This window comes from Pituophis catenifer, unplaced genomic scaffold (assembly GCF_029215685.1).
Source record: "Pituophis catenifer annectens isolate HBS135680 unplaced genomic scaffold, rPitCat1.0.hap2 SCAF_7, whole genome shotgun sequence".
NCBI classification, from domain to species: Eukaryota; Metazoa; Chordata; class Lepidosauria; order Squamata; family Colubridae; genus Pituophis; species Pituophis catenifer.
This window is the reverse complement of record NW_027256887.1, coordinates 47285519-47310379: the sequence shown is the minus strand read 5'-3', so window position 1 is coordinate 47310379 and position 24861 is coordinate 47285519. Positions and strand designations below refer to the sequence as shown.

Below are 24861 nucleotides of genomic sequence, written 5' to 3'. Positions count from 1 at the left end.
TTTCTTTCCACTTGACATTATACTTCGGTTAATACAATCCAGGATTGCTTTTTGGTTGCTTTAAGCTGTATTACAGAATTAGTTCATAGGCAACTCATGATCCATCAAGACACTCAGATATATTGGCATATATTCCTTCTCCCTGCCCCCCATGAATTCTATACTCATGGCTTTGATATTTCCTAGGATAATACATTTCTCTCTCTTGAAATTCAATTTCCTAGTTTTTGTTCTATGTTCAGCTTTTCAGGTCTTTATGAATGTTGAAGTTTCCAAAGTGATTGAAGTCATCCCATCCTACGTTTCTGCTGTCTGCAAACTTGATAATTCTACTTTCTAACCATTTTAATCATCTATAAATATTTTGAATTGCATAGGTTATAGAATAGAGTTACTTGACACTTCTCCAACTTGACGAGGGATCATTGACATTAGGTGCACGTTCTGCTTAGGATCACTTTAGGAAGAATACTAAAGCAAAGTAGAAGTTACTCTGTCCTTTCTTTGTCACATGTTACTGTCCTATTATTCTCTCCAAGAAGTAAGCCCACCTTCACATTTTCCTTCATTTTACTACTGACATGGTCAGAAAAACCACTTTTTATTGCTTTTAGCTTTTCTTGCAAGTTGATTCTTGATTCTTTTCTGTAGCCTTCCTGCAGTACTAATTATTTGCTGGTAAATTGCCTTGGTGTTATATCCATCTTTCTTTTTTTCTCCCGATTCATTATTTTATTGCTACATTAAATCTCTGTTTTCTGCTTCGACTATAATCTCAATTTTAATATATTTTATTTTAATATATATTTGAAAGAACAAACAATAAAAAAGAATGAAAAAAGTTCAATTTTTGCATATGTTCCTTTTAATTTTTAGCTTAGTGGAAAGATTTCTACATATCCACAATGATGTCCTAACCACCCCCTTTTTTCCCCCTCTAGAATATTAGGCAATTGTACTGATTTTTTAAACATTACCAGTGTCAACTTGCAAAGCATCCCTGGCCTGGTCTCGAGTTGCCATAGGCAAGGGGGATGGGAAACTAACGATGTATTTATGATTTAATTAGGGCGTCGGTACCCTGACACCCAGCTTTTCAGTGCTAACTTTGACTTGCAGATTTATCTCTATTGGATCCTACCTACTATTAGTTAAAGTTTGTTGAAATTGGTGCTTGTGAAATCTAATGTGCATATACGATTATTCTCTAATTTTTGTAAAACAGGCAGAGTTAAAAATGAGTTATATTATTGATTCAGTCTGACTCGAATTTGTATGTAATTCGAGCAAACAAAAAATATTTTCTAGTATTAAAAAGCTTTGCTCAATATTATACATTAGCGTTCCCCCAAACTTTGCAGGTTGGTGGCCTGGCGCAGGGGGCAAGAGGGGATGGTTTTGTGTGAGGGGCAGGCGTGCGTGCATATGGGTGCATACAGCTTTAGTTGTGTGAGTGCAGGCATGCGTGCCCACCACTCGCACAAGTGCTGCTGTGAGCGCTGGCGCCCACTGCTAGCACACATGGGGCTGCATGCATGCATGTCAACCCACCCCTCATGCAGTCTGGTTGCAAATAGGTCACCACCCTGTAGTGGGCCGTGGCCCACAGGTTCGGGACCCCTGTTATACGTAAAACTGACAAATACTTGAAATGCAAATTCCCCTGTTGTGCTTTCCCTATTTTAAATATTATACTCTAAAACATATTTATCTTTAGGTAGATGTTGGATGGATGCATTGGAACTAGCTTTAAAGTGTTCAAGTTTGCTCAAACGTACAATGATTAGAGAAGGTAAAGAACATGAACTGAATTTAGCAGATAGTACACATGTTTCATTCTATGGCCTGCTGCGTGCAAACAACGTTCACAGCACTGAAAGTTTCCCGTAAGTCCATAATGTTTGTTTGTTTATTAAACCATAGCTTGTCCTTCATGATTCATAGGAATTATCTTTGAGAAGGGTAAAGGTTGTATATGTTGTTTTTTGTCTTCAATTTCCAAATTAGATTTTTGTTATAAAAATCATACAAGAAAGCATTTTAGCCCTACACCAATGGTAATTTTTCATCTGTTTCTGTGTCCTAATGTTTTCTATTGTGCTATCCTTATTTACTATAATTAATGTATAGAATCCATGTTTTAGAATGGTATGGTTATTGCATCTTTTCTTAAGTTATCATAATAGAAAAATATTGATATTACATTAAATCATGTTCTCATATATGAGGTTTATATGACTTATTTATCCGCTAGGTGGGGTATTATTTTTAGTCAGTTTAAATCCTGTGGAATATGTTTACTTATATTGACCAAGAGGAGGCAATATGTGACCAGTTTTGCCTTATTTAGGACTCATCCCAATAACATCTGATGAGTCTCAAATAAGAATAAAAACAGTAATGGTTTTCAATATAAGTAGATAGCTAATTTATACCACTGTTATTTCCTAAGCAATATTTTATTTTCTATCCTATGCTGATAACCTATAATTTTATACTTATTCTGTAGTATAGCTATAGCTTTTTATGCTATACTAATTTCTTTATCCTTCCCAGGAAGTTCTAACTCAGTCTCTTGCATTGTACCAAGTACATATCTAATAATATCCTCTTCTTCCATGATGGAAGAAAGAACAGAATAGGCACCAAAAGCTGATTGAATGAGAAGGAGGGATTGCTCTACCTAAAATCTGCCCATGTGGCTCTTGGGGGATTTGAAGTAGTCTTAACACCAAGATCAAGGAAAAGGCCTGGCGATGATATTGTATGAAAATTGGATGATAGCCAAATAAATGGCTATATAATAAATTTGGCTATATAATAAATATAATAAATTTGTGGAGATATGTTGTTTTACTGTGGCTGTACACCGCCCTGAGTCCTTCGGTAGAAGGGCGGTATAAAAATTCAATTAATTAATTAATTAATTAATAGTTCATAGATAGCCAGAAGTAAGGTGCAGTATTTTATGTTGGGTTCTATGAAACAGTGTACTAGTGAGGTAGCTCACCTATCACCTCCAACCTGCTGCAGATTCATGTAATCTGAATAGATTGGGAATTGACAAACATGCTCTTACTCCAGGTCAACATGTATTTGAAACATACAAAGGACAGTGTCTTAGATCTGTTTTTGACCTCCATGCAATTAATATATGATCTGAAGTGGAAGACAATAGCATTCCTTTGTCATAGTCAGATCACTCATACTCACCTTCTATTAACCTCTGTATGGTAGATGCCATAAGATTAAATTGAGAAGTTTCCCTGCAGTCAGATGAGTATCTACATTAGGCACTTAGTCATGTTCTGCAATACAGAGGAAATAAAAGCATGGTTATTTGCATTTAGTAGCATAGACTGTGGTAATTTTTGGAGAATCTGTGAGGCTTGTGGTGGGGAAGAAGAAATGGAACCTTTCAGTGTGGAGTACTCCAGAATTCAGCTTGCTTCCTTATTTTTCTTCAGTCTTTGTGTGTTTTCTAGAGTCTTGGATGGGGTAGAACAAAAAGACTGAATCCCAACAAAACAGAATTGCTTTTCGTAAAATAGCACATAGGACCATTAATGTTCCATCTGTAATCTTGATAGATTATCTGAAAGACCAGTGATAACTCAGAAAGTTCTGCTGGGCTCTAGGCTCTTGCTAGAATAGCAGGTACTAATGTGGCCATCAAAACTGGTCTGCCATTGTGATCTGTTGGGCAAGAAAGCTTTGTAGACAATTACTGAACAAACTACTACAATTGAATCTATAAGGGGCTTTCTTTGAAGATAATTTGGAAGCTGCAGCTGAAATGGAATGTGGCTTCCTAAATGTTGACGGATGCAAACAAGTTTAGCAGAGTAATATCTATGCTAAGGAATTGTGTTGATCGCCACTAAGTTTTCAGTTCCATCTCAAAGTATATAAAACCTGTATAGTTTGGATCCTTGCTACCTTCAGGGCCATCTTCTTTAGTTGAAATTTGTCTGACAACTACCTGTCAGAGGGAGAACTACAGGTCCCTAAGCTGAGAAATCAAAGGATAGGGGCCTGGAGAATGACATTCTCCATAGCAGTTGTAGCAGCTTGCCCCTTATTAAAATGGTGCTGTTCTACAGAGCCTTTGATGTGGAGAGCCCTATTAAATGAAAAATAATGGTAGGTTTTTAGTTAAGATTCTGATTGTAGTTCTAAAATAACCGGCATAGAATCTTGCAAATACATGACATAAAAATGAATAAATGAATAGTATACAGCCTTGGCCATCAAAATGTTGCACAGCTATAATCTAAACTAAGACTACAGCTTTTGATGCTATGGTATCTTTCCATGGTAGTGCGATGGTTAGAACTAGAGGCATTGTAAAGTAATTTACTTGTTCCCTGTAAATTCCAGAAAATAATTCTAGGAATTTGTCTTATAGCATCCCTGTACTGACTTATGGTAAACAGGCCTCAAGTTTATTACAGATTTTTTTTTAGTTTAAAGTTATTTTTTCTTGTTTCTTTTCTTTTTAATTATTTATTTTTATTTTGGTAAACTTGGAATGAAAATGAAAAATGAAAACTATGATAAACACTTCAGAAATTAAGGTGAATAAATATGACTCAGTGTATATAAATAATTCATTATTGTTTTGCAAATAAGTTGTTAAAGGGAAACAAACTTGGCCTATATTCATGCACTCTCAGCTCTTTATTTCAATCTGGACAATAGCCGTGATGATTGGTTAATTCAACTTTTGTGTCACAATGCAAGTACAAGTACTTTCCAGTCATTTCATCTGCTTGTATCATTCAGTTCAAAGAGAAATTATCACAGTGGTTTCTTTAAATACCTTGTTATTTCTATATAAATACTTGTATGTTCACTAATATTAATGTGTTTAGGAAGAAATTATTTTGTTCACTAATAGTTAAACTAGGGGCATCCCCAGGTACCTGCATATTATACTGCATATAAAATGTAAATGTGTTTTTAACATCTGAAACTGAGGGTATAGATTGTTTTCCTAAATCCTGGAAAGATTCATTCTGTGAAATAAGGTATGGTGAATATCTAAGAAAGAAAATCATTTTTGATTGCATTTAGCCAGTGGTTCTTGTATTCTTATGTTCAACTAAATAGAATGCTGTAAGATGCTGTTTAAAATAGTGATAAACATATAAATGAGAATGGGAAATAATATGAATTAAGTTCAGGGATTCTTGTAATTAAATTGAATACATTAAATTGAATTGTAAGTCCTAATGATTTTATTGTGCTTAAATTTTCTCAATATAATTAATTTGAATGAAAAGTGCTTACATTAATTTCATTGACATTTGATGATATTTACTGAACAAATAGTAAACGATTTTTTAGTAAACAAAAATTCAGTAAAGTAACAAATTAACTAAATATATTGTTCTTTACTATATAAAACATTAATACATCTCTTTTTAATAGGTTAAATGACAGTGAAATTGAAAGACATCATTTTAAAGATTCAGATATGTACTCTGATAAATCAGATAGAGAAAATGACCATGATCGTGATGAGTCAGATAATGATGGTTTGGTAGAAAGTGACACGGATACATCAGAGAGACAGGATGATTCATATATTGATCCTGAACCTGATCACATAAAGGAAACAATTTACCTAGAAGAAGACAGTGAAGAACTGGGGGAGGTAACAAGTTATATTTTTACTTTACAATATTTGAATTGTAAAATGGCTTGTTTCCATTTTGTTTTTTTATCCACTATTGTTACGTCCATTTTAGAACTTCTGGTAAAATTGATAGAATTAAATTAATATGAATATAAAGAGATAGTAAAAGATGTTTTATCATTGTTATGTTACCCTGTGGGTTGATATCACATCCAAAATTTGGCTTTATCTATATAGAATTTCTATTTCAATGTTATGAAACCTAACTTACTGCAGGTTACAATTAATCGGTTAATTGATTTGAATTTTATTGGTCATGATTTTTGCTACTCATTTTATCTTAAGTTCAATCATTCTTAGTTCCTTAACATTAATTTATATCTCTCTCTGTGTATATATATTTCTGGTTTTACCTCAGTTGCTGTCTTAGATTGGTCTCCATCAATTCTCATTCTCTCTCTCCCTCCCTCCCTCCCTTCACCATCTTGAGTTATTTGTAAAAATAATAAAGGCAGGAAATAAATAATAAATGTTATGATATGGCTATTACATCCCATGTTTTCTTAGTAAGCATTGTTTCACATGGTACATATTAGCCACAATCAACTATAGGGCCAGAGTTCTGTATGGTGACAACATTTATTTGTTTCTTCAATATTAAAGTCACATGGATTTGCATATTGTCCCTTTTTCATCTGAAGTCCCGTGATTAGAAAATGGGTGGGTAAGACAAACCATTGGAAAAATATGGGTTTGCATCCATGAAGAATCTTTGAATCCCATATCAGAGTGGCATTGGCAAATGTTTATATGTCAAACTAAAAATGTTCTGCAATTTATTCAAATGCATTAATATAGTTTAATATATGCTCTTACTTCATTCTACTTGCATTTTGAAGGCAGGAGAAGCTTCTCAAACAGAGATAGTTTCAGAAGAGAACAAGAGTTTGATCTGGACGCTGTTGAAACAAGTACGCCCTGGAATGGATCTCTCTAAAGTGGTACTACCTACATTTATATTGGAAACACGTTCTTTCTTGGACAAACTCTCTGATTACTACTATCATGCAGACTTCTTATCTGAGTGAGTTGTTTTTATTCATCTGAAGTAAGAACTATCTTGATGCATCATGTCATTATTATTTCAAAAGCGTTTTCAAGAGGAGTTCAGTGATATAATAGTAGCAGATCTGATTTTTTTTTAGTTCAGGTTTCTTAGATAAAATAATGCCTCACACCATAAATGGGACTTAGAGCCACATGCTTCCTGGCCTAATTTCAAAAGTTGACTGCAAATGAAGAATTCATATACTCTTGTGTATATCCTTTTCCTGGTAGCCTATTGCTTGGGAAAAGTAAACTCTTTAAAAATGAAAAAGGGAAGCATGTAAAAGCTTATGTACATAGAACATTTTAGCTATGCAGGTAAAAATAAGGAATTGTACAAAAATTAATAGAAAAACATGGAAATACCTAGAATTGTACCAGCACAGTTAGGGGAAGTGTATAGCAGGGTTTTTAAAACTGTGTTCCTTGGAACCTTAGGGTTTTGCAAGAATTTGATGATTTCCATAGGAGACTAAAGGTGGGTGGAATCATTCTTACACAGCCATTTTTCTTTCTCACTGATACGTTTGATTTTTCAAAGAAAATGTTGCTTCTGATATTCAAATGGAACGATTGGCAACCCATCTACTTTGACTTGTTGTTCTAAGTAAAGATCAGTCTCTCTTCTCCAATACACAAATAAGGCTGACTGTGAAAAGTAACATCACAAATGATGCTCTTATCTTTTCCCCTCTCATAGAGGAAAATACATTTCCCATTCGTGTTTCAGGATGACATATAATTGTTTTGCTTCTATATTAGCAGTTTAGAATACTTTAATAATGTTATATAACTTTTGAATTAGTTAGTGTTCTCTTACCCAGTTTTATTTTTATCAGGTTTTTTCTTTTATTTTACTGTATATTTTTAGTACAGCGTACTGTTTGTTTTTAGAAATATTTTAATTTGGATGTAGTGGTTCCTACCTGATGGACACATTAGTTCCTGAATCTGAAAAAAGTGACAGTCAAAAACTTACTTCTTAAGATATTCATTGTCAAATGTTCTTATAAGGCAGTTATTTAGGAACTACTTACTCATCTTTGAATTTCTCTGTGGGAACACAACTTTCACACTTTTTATAAAATGGATTCTGATGTAGTTCAACCAACACTTGATGTCATTTCTTTGAGATTCTATTTTTAAGCTATCTCAAATTGCAAAATAAAACAAAGAGTATGACTGCAGAAATAAAACTCTGAATCAAGCTGACTAGATTTCAGCACTGGTTATAGAGAATCGGGGAAATATAGGCAAGAACCATTGTATAAGCAAAGAGGACTGAAACATTCCTTAAGTCCAGGTGAGAAACAAGTATTTCAAGGGACCCAGGTAGACTCATCCCTGATTAACTGAGATGAAGTGAAAGGGAGGTAAAGCATAATCGAGCTTGTAAAGCTCTTATTATTTTAGCCCATTTTAAAGAATTATAGTTCTAATTTCTCGGTGGACTCTGTTTCTTATCTGATCTACCCTGAAGGACTGACACTGGCAAACAGATTTAATAAATTTAAGTAAAATAAATATATAGTGTAGATTTGAATTGTGAAAATCCAGATAAAAGAATAATTTGTGTACAAAAAAACACTCTTATTCAAGTGTTTTTTTCTAAAGTAATCATAGCTACATCAGTTAGAAACAGTTATTTCAGTATCCATCTGATTTGAACATTTTATTAGTCAGGGTATTTTTTGTTTTTGTTTTTGCCTTCTCACACTGTTTGGATTCCCACATGTGTAACCATACTTTAAACAGTATTTGATAGTTTATAGTAATTCTTGAAACTTCTCCCCCATCAGTTACCTCTTTTTAGAGGGATTAAGAATATTATTTCCTTCACTTCTCAAATAATTTCCTACTTGCATAGATTTCAAAATTGCCATTGGTTCATATCCACAAAGTGTGAAACAGTAGAGCAGCCTTCCTAGCCTTTCCTGATCCTGGGATATTTCGCAGATGTAAACTGGTTAAATTGACTTTACATCTGGGTTTGGTGATTTTTGGCAACCATGGTCTAGACAGGAGCTCTATAAAGACAGGAGTCCACTCAGTCGCTTGTGGTCTGCATAGCACCGTGATGGTGAACCTATGGCACGCGTGCCACAGGTGGCACGCGGAGCCATATTAGTGGGCATGCCAGCTCAGCTCTGGGGCGCATGTGCGCGCTGGCCACACATGCACGTGGGCACGTGCGCACATGACCCTCCCCTGCCCCCCCTTCCTGGCACGCGATGGCAAAAAGGTTAGCATATCACCTTGCCTCCGAAGATGCTAGCCACAGTTGCCTCTGAAGCCTCAGAAAAAAAATCTATTGACTAAATCAGTCACTTTAAACTAAATGTTGATGATTAGGGTTAAACAAGAATGATTAGGGGCCTTGAGGCTAAAACATATGAAGAACGGTTACTGGAATTGGGTATGTCTAAATTCTAGTCTAATGAAGATAAGGACTAGGGGAGCCATGATAGCAGTATTCCAATATTTGAGGGGCTCCTACAAAGACAAGCGGCTCAACTATTTTCTAAAGCACCAAAAGACAAGATGAGAAATAATGGATGGAAACTAACCAAGGAGAGAATCAACCTAAAACTAAGGAGAACTTTTCTAATGGTGAGAGCAATCAACCAATGGAACACCTTGCCTTCAAAAGCTATAGGTGCTCCATCACTGAAGGCTTTCAAAAAGAGACTGGACAACCATTTATCTGAAATGGTATAGAGCAGTGATGGCTAACCTTTTTGTCATTGCGTGCCAGGAGGGGTGGGCAGTGGAGGTTCACGCATACCCACACCCATAATTCTATGTGCCCTGCCCTGTGCATGCACGCATCCCCCCCCCCCTCCGCTCCTGGCACGAGATGGCCCAGTAGGCCCATTTTTCTTTCTAACCTGGCTCCAGATCCTCTCTATGCATCTGGGAAGGGTGAAAACAGCCTTACGCACTCCTTCGGAAGCCTGAAAGGACCCATTCCCCAACACCTGGTGGGACAGGAAGTGACGTTTTTTGCTGTCCCACTGGGAGTTGGGAAATGGGCCCTTTCAGGCCTCCGAGGGAGTGGGAAAGGCTGTTTTCGCCCCCCCCCCCCCCGATGCATAGAGAGGATCTGGAGCCAGGTGAAAAAGAAAGATGGGCCTTCCGCACCCCCAACCCCCAGGCCCTCCAGAGACAGGAAACAGCCTGTTTCCCTACTTCTGGTGGGCCCAGAAGGCCTGAAAATCAGTTGGCCAACGTGCACATGTGCTCCAGAGCTGAGCTGACGTGCCTACTGTTATGGCTACGCACGCCACCTGTCACACGCGTGCCATAGGTTCGCCATCACGGGTATAGAGTCTCCTGCTTGAGCAGAGGGTTGGACTAGCAGACCTCCAAGGTCCTTTCCAACTCTATTATTTTATATTCTATGTTCTATGGTGTATACATTTCTTATCACTGTGTTTCTTCTGACCTAGGCTCCCTTAAGAAGCAGGAAGCAGCATCTTGGTCCTGGCAAAATCTCTTTTATTTACACGACTGTGAATTACTTTCATTCATAGTCAGCAAGGCCTGTCCAAACAGCCTTTCAGAGGAATATTTATCAACACACCTTATCTCGCTTGGCAAGCTGCCACATAACTTGTTTCCAAATGAAATACAAGGCAAAACTTGGCACAGAGTCTCTCAGAGTTACGGAACGAACAAATTGCTTCCTGCAAAAGTCCATTCCCTGTTTGCTCCTCTTTTGTTTCCTATGGGAGGGGCCAATCACCTCCAAGGTGTGGCTTTACTCCCAAGTCGACCCTGCTTTCTGAGTTGTTCTTGTCTTCTGGCAGCTCTGCGCATGCGCACACTGGGAACGGGCTCCAGGTGTTCCTCTGCCTCACTGCTGTCTAGCTCCCTCTCTGCTTCTGATGCAGAGCCCTCATCCGAGCTTTCCCCAGCCCCCAGGACTGGTTCAAGTTCCTCCCCAACCTCCTGACTGTCCGACTCTGCTGCCAGCTCTGCTGGCTGCCGACGGGCCACAACAGTGTTTGAATATGAAACTCTTATATGGTTTGTTACATTGATGTGGATAAAATTTAATACATTTTGATTATAAGTCTCTGTAATTTTTTTCTAGAGCTGCCCTTGAAGAAAATGCTTACAGTCGAATGAAAAAAGTCGTGAAGTGGTACTTATCAGGATTCTACAAAAAACCAAAAGTAATACTTTGGTACTTTTTATCTAGTTCTTAGTTTTCAGCAGCTTCTATTCATATTTGTAGAGTAAAATACTCCCATTCAGTTTAAAATTAATGGGTTCTGGAAGCAATTTTCCATTAAGTAAATACAATAATTGAAAGCATTTCGTTACAGAGTCTTCAAAATGTTTTTGCTTATTAAAGCTTGTTTTGCTTATTAAATTTTTTGAAATTGGAATGTATTTCCTATATATTTACAAATATTGTCTATCTTTCAGGGACTTAAAAAACCTTATAATCCTATTCTTGGTGAGACTTTTCGTTGTTTATGGATTCATCCAAAAACAAACAGCAAGACTTTTTATATTGCTGAACAGGTACTGTGAAAATGTAATAAAAATCTGTGAAATATATGTGAAAACTATAGCAGCATTTTTCAACATTAAAGTTGATTACATTAACTCAGAAACAATACCATAATGATTTTAAAAAAACTTTGTTCCTGCCCTATTCTAAAATTATTAATTAGATTGGAATAATCATTATTTTAGGTATGCTGCATTTTCATATTACTAGAATTATAAAAAAGGCAAGGAATTCACTTTGATTCAAATTACAGGTGGTCCTCAACTTACAATCACAATTGAGACCAGAATTTCCATTGCTAAGTAAAGCAGTTGTTAAGTGAGTCACGGCCAATTTTATGACCTTTTTGCCATGGCTGTTAAGTGAATTACTGAAGTTAAGAAATCATGCAGTCGTTAAGTGAATCTGGTTTCCCATTGACTTTACTTGTCAAAAGCCAGCTGGGTTGCAGATGGTAATGACATGACCCTGGGATGCTGCAAGTGTTGTAAATAGCTGCTGGTTGCCAAGTGCCTTGAATTTTGATTATGTGACCATGGGGATGGCGCAAAGGTTGTAAGTACGAGGATCAATTGTAAGTAATTTTTTTCAGTGCCATTGTAACTTCAAATATATATTGAGTATACCATAAACATATCTATATATATGTACGTATGTACGTACGTACGTACGTACGTACGTACGTACATACATACATACATACATACACCGGATTTTTAAAAAGTTCCTTCTCACCCATATGGTGGTCTGTGTCTCGGGTCCTCTACCAGGGGCTTGGTAGTTTGAGGGTTCTGTGCAGGATCTTAGCTATTTCTAATACTGCATTTTTCTGGACAAAGAGCTCTGTTGTCATTCTGGGATCTATTGGAGTCTCTCAGCTTAGGAGTCACAGCCCCCAGTGCTCCTACCACTACTGGGATCACTTTGGCCTTTACTTTCCAGATCCTCTTCAGTTTCTGACTGACGGGCTGTTTCCGGTCTCCGGAGGACCTCGGGAGGCTCCTTGAGAGGCTCTGAAGCCTGGGGAGATCACGTGCCAAAAGCGTGGGGAGCATGGGGGGGCATGCGCAGGGCGCATAGAATTATGGGTGTGGGCACACACGCGCACAACCCCCTTGCGCTTCCCCCACTTTTGGCACATGATGGCAAAAAGGTTAGCCATCACTGCTCTAGTCAATTCCCATCTTGCCAGCTTCAGTCCTTACAACAGCTCCAATGGAGTTTTATTTTGGAACATACCGGTATGTTTCATGATTTGGATGTTACGCATAAACTAGGGTTTTTTTTTTGCATCTGGAATACAATGATTTCAGTGATTTGAACAGCATTGTGATCATCCTGTCTCCTCTCAGTTATTTTCATATTGAAACCTGATTTTACTTGTTCAGATATTCAGATATTCTGTTCAGAATATTCTTGTATATAACATTACTGACTGGATATGTGTAAAAGAGAATATACTTGTTTTCAAAGACCAGTGCTGTTTTATCATGGGATTAGTTATCCACATAAACTCATTATTCTGCTATCAGTGTTTTACACACAGAATAACAGAAAGATGCCTGCCAATCACTGTGATTATTTCAGCAGTCACCAGTGTGACCTCACATCCCCTCCTGTCTTTGTCTCAACAGATTGTATTATTATAATCACACAGGGCAAATGGTAATGAAGATGAGCAGATTTTGCTGTGTTGATGATGTTTATATAGTTGAAAATGAGCTACAGCCATCTCAGCTAATCTAGAAAAGATTTGGAATGTTATCTGTTATAAAATCAGTGTAACTGCATGGATGGCTCCTGGAATAGATTTAACACTCTTTGAATGCACTTGTGAGTTTTCCCATATCATCTGCTGACAGTGCCATTTGAAACATAGAGTGATCTGTAACATGCAAAGATAGCTGAAAAGTTCATCCTGTTGTTTTTGATCCATTCTGCCCACACCCAAATTAGTCTCTTGATTACTTAGGCAAGTGCAAGTTATGAAGAGACAGGAGGACCACTGAAAGAAACATAAGTATTGCATGTAACATTTCAAATTCGTTGAACAATATGTTCAGTCAGTTAATACATAAACAAGAGCATACGCTTTGGTTTTGACAAAATATTACTTTATGAGTCTTTCTGATGTGATTTTGTATTTTGATGGTCTGTGTGGATTTCTATGTAGCTATTTTAGTATGTACATAAAATACTGGAAAAAGCACCTCAAACCACAGATGAGAAAAATGAGAGCAAGGCTTAGTACAGATAAGATACAACATAATCTCAAGGCCAGACAGAAAGTGTCAACACCAATAACAAAGGGTAGCAACAAAACACTGTCTCAGAACATTATAAGAAATAATGACAATGCTATCAAAGGTTTCCTAACAGCAACAACAAAAATCCAGTAAGATCACGATGAATACTAGAAAGCAACAATAGGGAAGAATCAAAACTAAATAGAAAAGTTATCCGAGATGTACTTGAGTAGACATCAGGTTTCTGGATATTATATGAAGGGAGCCATGCAGATCTGGATGGTAAAAACAGAGGAGCGTGGTCGCACCTTTTCCAAGTGCAGGATCAGATTGTACAGGATCATAAAAAAGCAAAAGGAACCAATCAGAAGTAGGAGAGCCAGCATGGGAATAGTATAAATATTGTGTACAAGAAGACAAGATACCCCAAAATAATATGCCTATAAAAGCTCACAGAGGAAGAGCAGGAAACTATTATCATTTTAGGTATAAATCAGGGCTGATGTGCACAGTCAATACTTATACAGCATATTTAAGACAGATTCTGCCTTCATGTGCTGTGATAAAAGACTCATTTGAAAACTGCTTTTAGGCATCAATTTATTTGCCTTCAGAAAATCTGTAGATATTTCTGTTTAGCCAGCATAGTGTTTTAAGGATTTGTATTTACTTGATTCTGTATTTGTACTTTGTTTTCTTTTAAATTGTAAACTTACGTTGAACATTCAGTTTAAACTGAGAAAAAGGGTTTGTTTATTGAAGTGCATGAATAAATAGAGATGTTAGTTGGTGATTTAATTGAAGACCATAGCAAACAGTTAAGTAATGTCTGAAATGCAGAGGATAACTAGGTATGTGAGAATCACAACTAACCTACCTGCAGTCAAGAAAAGTGTTTTAAACAAAGTAGATTTCATCAATATTTTGGGGACATGTGTTTCATTGATCTAAATGAATATTTGTTGAATTATAATAGAATGTACGGCCTTTGCTTATTTCTACTGATTTTCACAGCAGGTCACTTACACTATTACTTTTAACAGGTGTCTCATCATCCTCCGATATCTGCCTTCTATGTAAGCAATCGAAAAGATGGATTTTGCCTTAGTGCTAATATTTTGGCTAAATCCAAGTTTTATGGTAAGTGCTTAAAAGCTTTCCTTATGTTCAGGAAATACAAAAATAAGTTCTTTGTGAAGGATTTGTGATGAATGCAGTTGATTTTTTCACTACTAAAATGGGTATTTGTTTTTAGTTAATTAATAAATTAAGTTATTACACAATTTGTGAGATGACAGTTCTTTAGTCTGGCAAGTCTCGTCATTTTCTGGGATGTAGTTTTTTGAGTCTTTCATTTCTGTATTTCAGGAAATTCATTATCTGCCATTCTGGATGGTGAAGGGCGACTAATGTTCCTAAACAGAGGAGAAGACTATGTAATGACCATGCCATATGCACACTGTAAAGGTATTTAATTTTATCAAGTGTTTTTAAATACCTATTTGTCTTATCAATCAGGCCTCTGATCAGGGGTGAAATGTAAAATTTGTTACTACCGGTTCTGTGGGTGTGGCTTGGGGGGGTAATGTGACTGGGTGGGCGTGGCCAACTTTTTTTTTTTAACTTTTCAAAGCATTTTTTCTACAACCTCTTCAGCTGAAGAGGTTGCAAAAAATGCTTTGAAAAGCCTCTGCCGATCAGGCAACTCAGCTGGGATCGTCAGATGCTTTTGAAAGCATTTTTTTAACCACCTCTTTGGCCGAAGAGGTTGCAGAAAAAAATGCTTTGAACAGGCTCTGCTGATCAGGCAACTCAGCTGGGATAATCAGAGGCTTTTCAAAGCATTTTTTTTAACCACCTCTTCAGCCGGAGTGGTTGTAGAAAAAAATGCTTTTAAAAGCCTCTCTGATGATCAGGCAACTCAGCTGGGATCGTCAGAGAGGCTTTTTAAAAAATGCTTTGAAAATCCTCTCTGCCGATCAGGCAACACAGCTGGGAATAAATAAATTTGCAAATAAATTCTTTCCAAATCAGACAATGTGATTGTCTGGATTTGTTTTCTCATTTTGTCTCTCATAGTTGAGGACTACCTATGATGACAATTACAGGCCTCTCTCATCTTTTTAAGTGGGAGAACTTGCACAATTGGTGGCTGACTAAATACTTTTTTGCCCCACTGTAATTCCTAAGGATATGGATAGAATGCTTGGGCAAATAGTCAGGTCCAGAAATATTGGGACATTGACACAATTCTAACATCTTTGGCTCTATACACCACCACAATGGAGTTGGAATGAAACAAACACAATGTGCTTTAACTGCAGACTGTCAGCTTTAATTTAAGGGTATGTACATCCAACTCAGGTGAACGGTGTAGGACTTACAGCAGTTTGCATATGTGCCTCCCACTTGTTAAAGTAATGGGACAGAATAATAATCATAAATCAAACTTTCCCTTCTTAATACTTGGTTGCAAATCCTTTGCAGTCAATCACAGCCTGAAGTCTGGAACGCATAGACATCACCAGACGCTGGGTTTCATCCCTGGTGATGCTCTGCCAGGCCTCTACTGCAACTGTCTTCAGTTCCTGCTTGTTCTTGGGGCATTTTCCCTTCAGTTTTGTCTTCAGCAAGTGAAATGCATGCTCAATGGGATTCAGGTCAGGTGATTGACTTGGCCATTGCATAACATTCTACTTCTGTCCGTTCAAAAACTCTTTGGTTGCTTTTGCAGTATGCTTTGGGTCATTGTCCATCTGCACTGTGAAGCGTTGTCCAATGAGTTCTGCAGCATTTGGCTGAATGTGAGCAGATAATATTGCCCGAAACACTTCAGAATTCATCCTGCTGCTTTTGTCAGCAGTCACATCATCAATAAGTACAAGAGAACCAGTTCCATTGGCAGTCATACATGCCCATGCCATGACACTACCACCACCATGCTTCACTGATGAGGTGGTATGCTTAGGATCATGAGCAGTTCCTTTCCTTCTCCATACTCTTCTCTTCCCATCACTCTGGTACAAGTTGATCTTGGTCTCATCTGTCCATAGGATCTTGTTCCAGAACTGTGAAGGCTTTGTTAGATGTTGTTTGGCAAACTCTAATCTGGCCTTCCTGTTTTTGAGGCTCACCAATGGTTTACATCTTGTGGTGAACCCTCTGTATTCACTCTGGTGAAGTCTTCTCTTGATTGTTGACTTTGACACACATACACCTACCTCCTGGAGAGCGTTCTTGATCTGGCCAACTGTTGTGAAGGGTGTTTTCTTCACCAGGGAAAGAATTCTTCGGTCATCCATCACACTTGTTTTCTGTGGTCTCCCGGGACTTTTGGTGTTGCTGAGCTCATCGGTGCGTTCCTTCTTTTTGAGAAAGTTTCAAACAGTTGTTTTGGCCATGCCTAATGTTCTTGCTATCTCTCTGATGGGTTTGTTTTGTTTCTTCAGCCTAATGATGGCTTGCTTCACTGATAGTGACAGCTCTTTGGATCTCATCTTGAGAGTTGACAGCAACAGATTCCAAATGCAAATAGCACACTTGAAATGAACTCTGGGCCTTTTATCTGCACATTGTAATTGGGGTAATGAGGGAATATCACACACCTGGCCATGGAACAGCTGAGAAGCCAATTGTCCCATTACTTTTGGTCCCTTAACAAGTGGGAGGCACATATGCAAACTGCTGTAAGTCCTACACTGTTCACCTGAGTTGGATGTACATACCCTCAAATTAAAGCTGACAGTCTGCAGTTAACGCACATTGTGTTTGTTTCATTCCAACTCCATTGTGGTGGTGTATAGAGCCAAAGATGTTAGAATTGTGTCGATGTCCCAATATTTCTGGACCTGACTGTATGATCTACCAGCTGTCCTTTTGACCCCTGTGGGAGATTCAGAGAACTATCTTGGTAAATTCACAGAGGCAACATTTCTTTCTCTTTAAAGAGGGATTTATAAGATTACTACTTAATAGAATAGAATAGAATTCTTTATTGGCCAGGTGTGATTGGACACACAAAGAATTTGTCTTGGTGCATACGCTCTCATTGTACATAAAAGAATTCGTCAAGAATCATAAGGAGTCCTTCCTTGAGCCATACACAATTGGAGACCCAGGAGCATCCACAGAGGAGGCAAAGAAGATGATGAACATGATGTTCACCATTATGACATAAGTTCCAGCTATTTTCTACATATGTCACAATGTTCATGCATGCCCAAAAGAAATTGAGTTTGCACTGCAATACCACAACACTGCTTTCATCATTCTGACAAAAAGCTACAAATGTTTTTGGACATTGTGATAAAGGAGATTCTATCCTAACATCATTGGACAAAATAATCTATAGGATTATGGCTTCTCAGCTTCATGTAGACTTATAATAAAGTTTATTAGCTAAAGCCATTTCATACTAGCTTTAGGGAAGCTATAGGGTTGAGACCAAGCTAAGTCAAATGGTCTTTGTTACCATTCACCAAGGCATTCTTCTAGACCATGGGTGTCAAATTTGTGGCATCACATGGCGTTTTGCGATGTTTTTTCCCTTCGCAGAGCTGGGGTGGGTGTGGCCTGTGTGTGATGCATCTGGCCGCCAGTTTGACACCCCTGTTCTAGACCATGTGGCATTTTTAAGAACTGGGAACATTGCTGTGGTTCCACTCCTGTGTATCAAAAAGATTCCAAAGGATCACATATGTGAGATAGGCAGCTAAATAAATAAATAAACTTGTGTTGCTTAGAAAACATTTTTTTAAAGTGGCAAATGAACACATCTTTCATTTCTACATGTTCTTCATACAGTTCTAAAAGCTAAATATATTTCCCATAACTTCTCAATGACATCCAGCAAGTTGAACTATTTTTGCATTGTCTGAGATTATTCCCCTCAGATTAGAGTTAAGTGATTGTTTAACTTATGTGATTTGGAAAATACTTTTACTTTTCTATTACCGTGTTTCCCCAAAAATAAGACCCTGTCTTATATTTTTTTGAATCCTGAAATAAGTGCTTGGCCTTATTGCCATGCGCTCAAAAGCCCAATTGGGCTTATTATCAGGGGATGTCTTATTTTGGGGAAAACAGGGTATCTTTAAATGCAGAATTGTTAATTTTGAATTCTGGGTTTTTGAACCATGAACAGTCTTTTAGTCAATATTTAATTTTATTGCTGAAAAGGAATTTCATACTTCAAGTATGATTTCTATTATTTGAAGGTTTTACTAATGGACTTTTCCTGAAAAAAAAAAATTCATTATTTGAAATTATCGAAACATGGCACTTTTTGTGAATGTTTTATTTCATCCTTATTTCTTTAGTAGAATGTCCTGATTTTACTACCATTACAGGTATTTTCAAAGAGAAGGGATGAGTTGGTACTATGTTGACAAACTTTCTATAGTAATGTTACTTGCAATTAATTATGTCTTCTTCCATAGTAATTAATGGTTTGGGACTTTGGTATATCGTAGTCATTTATTTGTAGAAAAGAAATACCTAATATAGGAACACTTTCCAACAAAAAAATCCCAAACCAACTGATCTTATAGGGATTCTATACGGCACGATGACTTTGGAGCTTGGGGGAACTGTTAGCATCGCATGTGAGAAAACTGGATACAGTGCAGTCCTTGAATTCAAGCTAAAGGTTAGTAGAATCTTTTCAGATGCATTAGAGGTTTTAAAATTAAAAAATGAACAGATGCTTACTGTTCAAAAGTTTTGTTCTTTGAATTCTTTGTGCTTTGTCTTACTATATATAATATGAATACTATCACTTTTTGAAGATTTTGCTGATTAAAACAAAACAAAATAAATCAATAAAAATATCACTACTAGTTCATATAATCATGTTATTTTTATATAGTACTTGTAGCTAAGCAGCTCATTATGATCTGCATTAACTCCATGTGGCAAATGAAATATATTTGCTTATATATCCAAAACCTCCCTTTGGAGGACCCCTGGACATTCTAATAACACTGATCTGATTCAAAGAACTGATTTCCAGAAAACTGCCAGATAATTTTCAGAAAAGATGTTTTCACCAATTCCTCCTTTTATAGCCTCTTTGGATTGTCCCACAAACTTGTGGAGTACCTGTGAGGGGAAGAGTAATTCAATAAAATGTTGCTCTTTCCACTTGAATATTATGGAGCTTCAATGCCATAGTTTATGAACTTCTAATAATTAAAATGGTTTCCTTGTTCTTTTTATAAAAGGAATATTGGGAAATTATTAATTTTAAGTTCCTTGAATATTATACAGCATTTTTTTAAAAAAATATCTCACTTTTTTTTCATAGCCATTTTTGGGGAACAATGAAAATGTTAATCAGATAATGGGAAAAATTAAACTGGGGAAAGAAGTTCTAGCCACTCTAGAAGGCCATTGGGTAAGTAAAATAAGTTTGGCTTTGTTTCATCTTCTAAATGTTGGATACACAGTGGTACCTTGGTATTTGACTGCTTTGAAACTTGTTGAATTTAGTAACCGATGCATTTTGACATGAAAATTTTGTCCCAGTACTTGTTTTTTGGTACTCGATGCACAAAGCTAGAACTTGTCATTGTCAGCTTCCTTGTGACTCACTACCCTTTCTAGCCAAAACAAAGGGTGACACGTTAGTCATATGGTTTCTTTGGTACATGTTGTTTTTAGTACTGTCATGCCTCCTGGAACCAATTACTGACGAGTACTGAGATACCACTGTATTTTGATATATACAGTATTTTCTGTCTGAATTGTTTGAATATCATTGTTACTGATTATGACATATGCATCAGCCTGTTCTTTATTTTGCTATACTTTTTTCAGAAATCTAACCAGACTAGCACTAAACTTCCAAAGCCAAATTTGCACATTTACTATAGATCTGCCATATGGATAAATAAATGGAAATGCTTCCTAGCTTTCTTGTCCTTACCTTGCAATAAGGCTAATATAATATAAAGTAAAGAAACATAATATTGATAAGAGTACAATGGATTGACATTGGACACACAATAAATAGCAATAGCACTTAGACTTATATACTGCCTCATAGTGCATCATAGCACTCTGGGCAGTTTACATTAAATATGAACCCAGGAGAGAGTAGAAACTTGACATGAATTGCCATTGACAAACCTGTTCTTTTGAAATACATAATTCTATTCTTCAAACCGGCTAAAATTGTTGTTATTGTAAGACTAAAGCAAAATAAATAAATAATTATTGACATTAATCACTAACTTTTTTTGTATACCTGGATTCTTGCTAAACCAAATTTCAGTTGGAAAGAAAAATAGACAGAAAAATAGAGTGAAAATCTAGAAATATGCTATGTGAGGGTGAGCAGATGCGATAAGAAGGATGTTCTGAAGAACATGGAAGATTCTGAAAAAAACTCATTTTAATATGGGAACAGAACAAGAGCATAGGATGAGGCACTAATAATTTTTAAATTCGTCTCACCTTGAAGTGATAAAGCATTCTGATTATTATTAGTATTAATTGCTAGGCAGTAGCTGACTAATAGGCTTTTATTTATGTTACATTATGTTATATTATTTACACTACATCAGTTAAGGAACAGATTTTCTTAATATTTCAATTTAGACAATGCTTCAGTTCAGAATTATTACTCCAGAATGTGATAATTCCAGTCTGAATTCATGTAGTTGTCTTTGCAATAAGACAAAAATGTTTTTTCGTTAGCTTTTTTAAAATTTATACAGTCCTGATATTCCTTGTGTTCTCCCATCCAATTACTAATCAAATCTCATTCTGTTTAGCTTTCTAAGATCAGCCAAGACTGGCAAAGTATTGCTATATTTGATAGAACACAGTTAACTGAAATATAATTTTTACAAAGCTTAAACTATATGTTTAATGTATAGTAATTTCATATACATTCATATGTTTCATTGTATCCCAATAAATTTGAAGAAATGTTCTGAGATCCACATGCAAGTAAAACCAAATTCCACTGGAAAAAAGTAATTAAAGCACAAAATGTTACTGAGAATGAATAAATGCATTACTTTAATTCAAATGATTGGAGCTAAAATAAGGAAATAGAATATCAAGTATGACTTTCAGCTGTCCCTGACTGTTTTTGCCAAACTAGTACAAATCTTTTAATTGTGAAAAGTGACTTTCTGAAGGAACTCTTGTTTTTCCTGACTTCAAAAAATGCTTTGCCTACTCAAGTAATCTAATATGTTAACATTATAGGACAGTGAAGTTATTATTAGGGATAAGAAGACAGATGCTTCAGAGACATTCTGGAATCCAACACCTGAGATCAGGCAGCACAGATTAAGAAGATACACAGTGAAGTTTGAGGAACAAGGTGACTTTGAATCAGAGAAGTAAGTTCATTCTAAAACGTTTTTTCTGATTGATCTTGCAGAGGTCCTTAAGCTTTTCCTGGACACATTTAGAAAGTTGGGAGCACTTTATGGGCTTCCTCATAAAAATGGCTCCTGTGGCAGACATGTTTGAATAAAGGTGGTGTTCCATTCTATTCTCTCTAGCCTCCTAAGATGCTGTTTATCAGGTTGAAGAGTAAAGCAAAAGGGATACATTTAGAAGCCATAGCCTAGCTTATCCTTTGGAGAAAGAATCCTTATTTTAAGTTTTTTATAGCATTCTTCATTTGTTGTTTTTAGTTTGGGGCTTTTTATGTTTATTTAGATGCATAATTTGGTTGATACCTTTGTATATCTGCCCTAGGGTTGTATTAATGAGTATTAACTGGAAAAAAAATCAGGAAAGTAAGATACTAATGGAGAAATATTATAATTGTATTAGATCGTTATTCTAATGATATAACAAAAGAATTTTTTCAACAAAGCTCTTCTCCCCAGTATCTGACCTTTTTACTGCTGTTATTCTTACCGGTTAGACTTTGGCAACATGTGACTCGAGCTATAAATAATAAAGACCAAATAGAAGCAACTCAAGAAAAATATATTCTGGAAGAAGCACAAAGGAAAGCTGCCAAGGAAAGGAAGGCGCTAGATGAAGTGTGGGTCTGCAGACTATTTGAGCCAGATCCACTTACAGGAGAATGGAATTACAGATATGCTGAGTAAGTCTTGGAGGAGGAGAGCTTTTTTTCTCTTTTCTGCAGATAATAATGTGTGTGTGTGTGTTCTCGATTACACACACACACATTACCAATTGGCTCATACATATCTTCCGTCACATATTATTTCTGTAATATTTATTCTACCTGTATCATTAGTCAAAAAGCCTAGCTATAGCTCTATATTGTGATTAGAATGTTCCTTCATAATATAGTATATTATATATTATATTATAATATAATATAGTATATTATATTCACCAAGCCAGGCTGGCATAAATTTTCAAATTGTCTAAATTCTATGCTGATGATCTTAACTGATGAACCAAATTGGTTTAATTATTTTAAATTGTTTTTATTTCACATTATATGTATGTTATTCTGACTGTTCACTGCCCTGAGTCCTTCGGTATAAAAATTAATTAATTTTTAATTTTATTAATTAATAATAATAATAATAATAATAATAATAATAATAATAATAATAAACCAAGTGTATAATTTGTCTGTGGTTTAGAGAGGAGTAGCTGTTACCCCTTCAAGAAAATTTTACCAGTGTAGGTGTAGCACTTTTCCATTTCTACAGTTCTAGCCGAAAAGAATACCAAGTAGCTCAGGTTGGAACTCTGGAATCCTTGGTGCTCTCTGATCCAATTTGCTTGAATATTTCCTTGCTGATGTTTCATTACCAACTTGGTAGCATCATCAGTGCATTGGTGAAATGCCTCCAAGCAAACCAACTCAAAAAGCACAACGCCTTCCGAGCTGTCAACTAAACAACTCCAAGCTGTATTTTGGGGAAAAACAGTAAATTGAGCCCTGTCTCCCTGCATTGTGTGTAGTTACAGAGAACTCTAAGGACAACACAGAGTAATCTGTCCATAACTAATGGTAATGTTCCCCAATTCCAGATTGTGTCACCATTGCCCAGATCCAATATGTAACTTCAACTGAGTTGGCCAGAGATAAATTGAATCAGGTCCATGTTCACCATGGTGGCCATGAATTCTTGAACTGCTCTCCATTCCACAAGCATGAAAAGTAGATTGATGTCCTCAAGTACCATAACTTGTGCCACAGGTTGAAACAGTTCAGGTAGGGAGATTTCTTTGCAGCAGGGACGTTGGTAACTGCCAATCTTGCTACAGATTCAAGCAGTTAAGGCAGGGAGGTTTCTAGCAACAATCTCGTCTGATCCTTACAGCCCAACTTCACAAACAAACCTCACAACTTGTTATCTGCAGAAAAGCACCCCCTGGAAGACCTCAGAGCTTCTCAAATAACATAGCTACATCTTTGTCCCAGCTGTAGCTTTGTGCTTGAGCTACACATGGAAGTCAGCTTGGTGCATCTCTGTGAAGACGTATACAGGCATATGCTTCAATAATGCACACAAGATTGACTGTCTCATTCACAAGTCATGGATGAGGGAAGGTTTATTACAGGCTGACCATCAACATGTAGCAGCAGCTGGATACCTATATAAGATGCTAATGGTATACATTTTTAAAATACTATAAATTCTGCTTTGCTGAAATTAATAGGCGTGAAATGTTAATCCTCTCACTTACTTATCTAAAGTATGTACACATTTTTTGTGTATAGTACAAGACCATGGGATCCACTGAATGACATGATACAGTTTGAAAAAGATGGCATTATTCAAACCAAAGTAAGACATCGTACACCAATGGTATGTTCTTGGCCTTATTTTTATTACTACATTATTAAGTTGAGATTTCTTGTCTTTTTCTTTTTTTGTATGTATCTCACATAGTTTGGCTAAATATCCATTAAGAATTATTTGTGCTGTCTATGAAGTATAAATTGACTTCACCTATTTTATAAAATTATCTCTAAAAATTCCTGTCTTTTGGAGAAGGATGTTCATATCCTTTACGCAAATCAAAATGATATTGATAAAAAATAAACAGCCACATTATCCATTAATATACTATCTCCCACTTATATTTTCAATATCATTTTCTTTTCTTTTTCTCTTCACAATTTACAAATTTCCCTGGTTTATTCACAAATTCAAATTTTCTTTGTTTTTCATAATTCAATTTTATATTGATTTCTTTTATTGTTAACATTGATAGCTATTGTTATGAAAATATTTTCCAGTTATTTGAACAGAAATACCTCCCAGAATATAAATTAATTTGGGGAAAATATTTTTTTTAGATATTCACCTTTCCTCAAAGGTTGAGGTTTAATGACTCAGCTATCCGCATCTTTATTTATTTATTGAATTTATATCTAATGTTAC

General features: G+C 36.2%; 1 protein-coding gene across 1 annotated transcript in view; it reads left to right on the top strand.

Annotated features, from left to right (window-relative positions):
• Nucleotides 1-24861, top strand: part of OSBPL8 (oxysterol binding protein like 8) — a 101824-nt gene that overhangs the window by 62957 nt on the left and 14006 nt on the right. The window contains exons 10-21 of the mRNA XM_070946591.1: nt 1718-1886; nt 5434-5659; nt 6541-6725; nt 10845-10926; nt 11183-11281; nt 14560-14656; nt 14885-14983; nt 19066-19163; nt 19821-19910; nt 21734-21870; nt 22407-22592; nt 24195-24282. Coding sequence (XP_070802692.1) covers nt 1718-1886; nt 5434-5659; nt 6541-6725; nt 10845-10926; nt 11183-11281; nt 14560-14656; nt 14885-14983; nt 19066-19163; nt 19821-19910; nt 21734-21870; nt 22407-22592; nt 24195-24282 — 1556 coding nt within the window. The remainder of the gene's footprint in view (nt 1-1717; nt 1887-5433; nt 5660-6540; nt 6726-10844; nt 10927-11182; nt 11282-14559; nt 14657-14884; nt 14984-19065; nt 19164-19820; nt 19911-21733; nt 21871-22406; nt 22593-24194; nt 24283-24861) is intronic.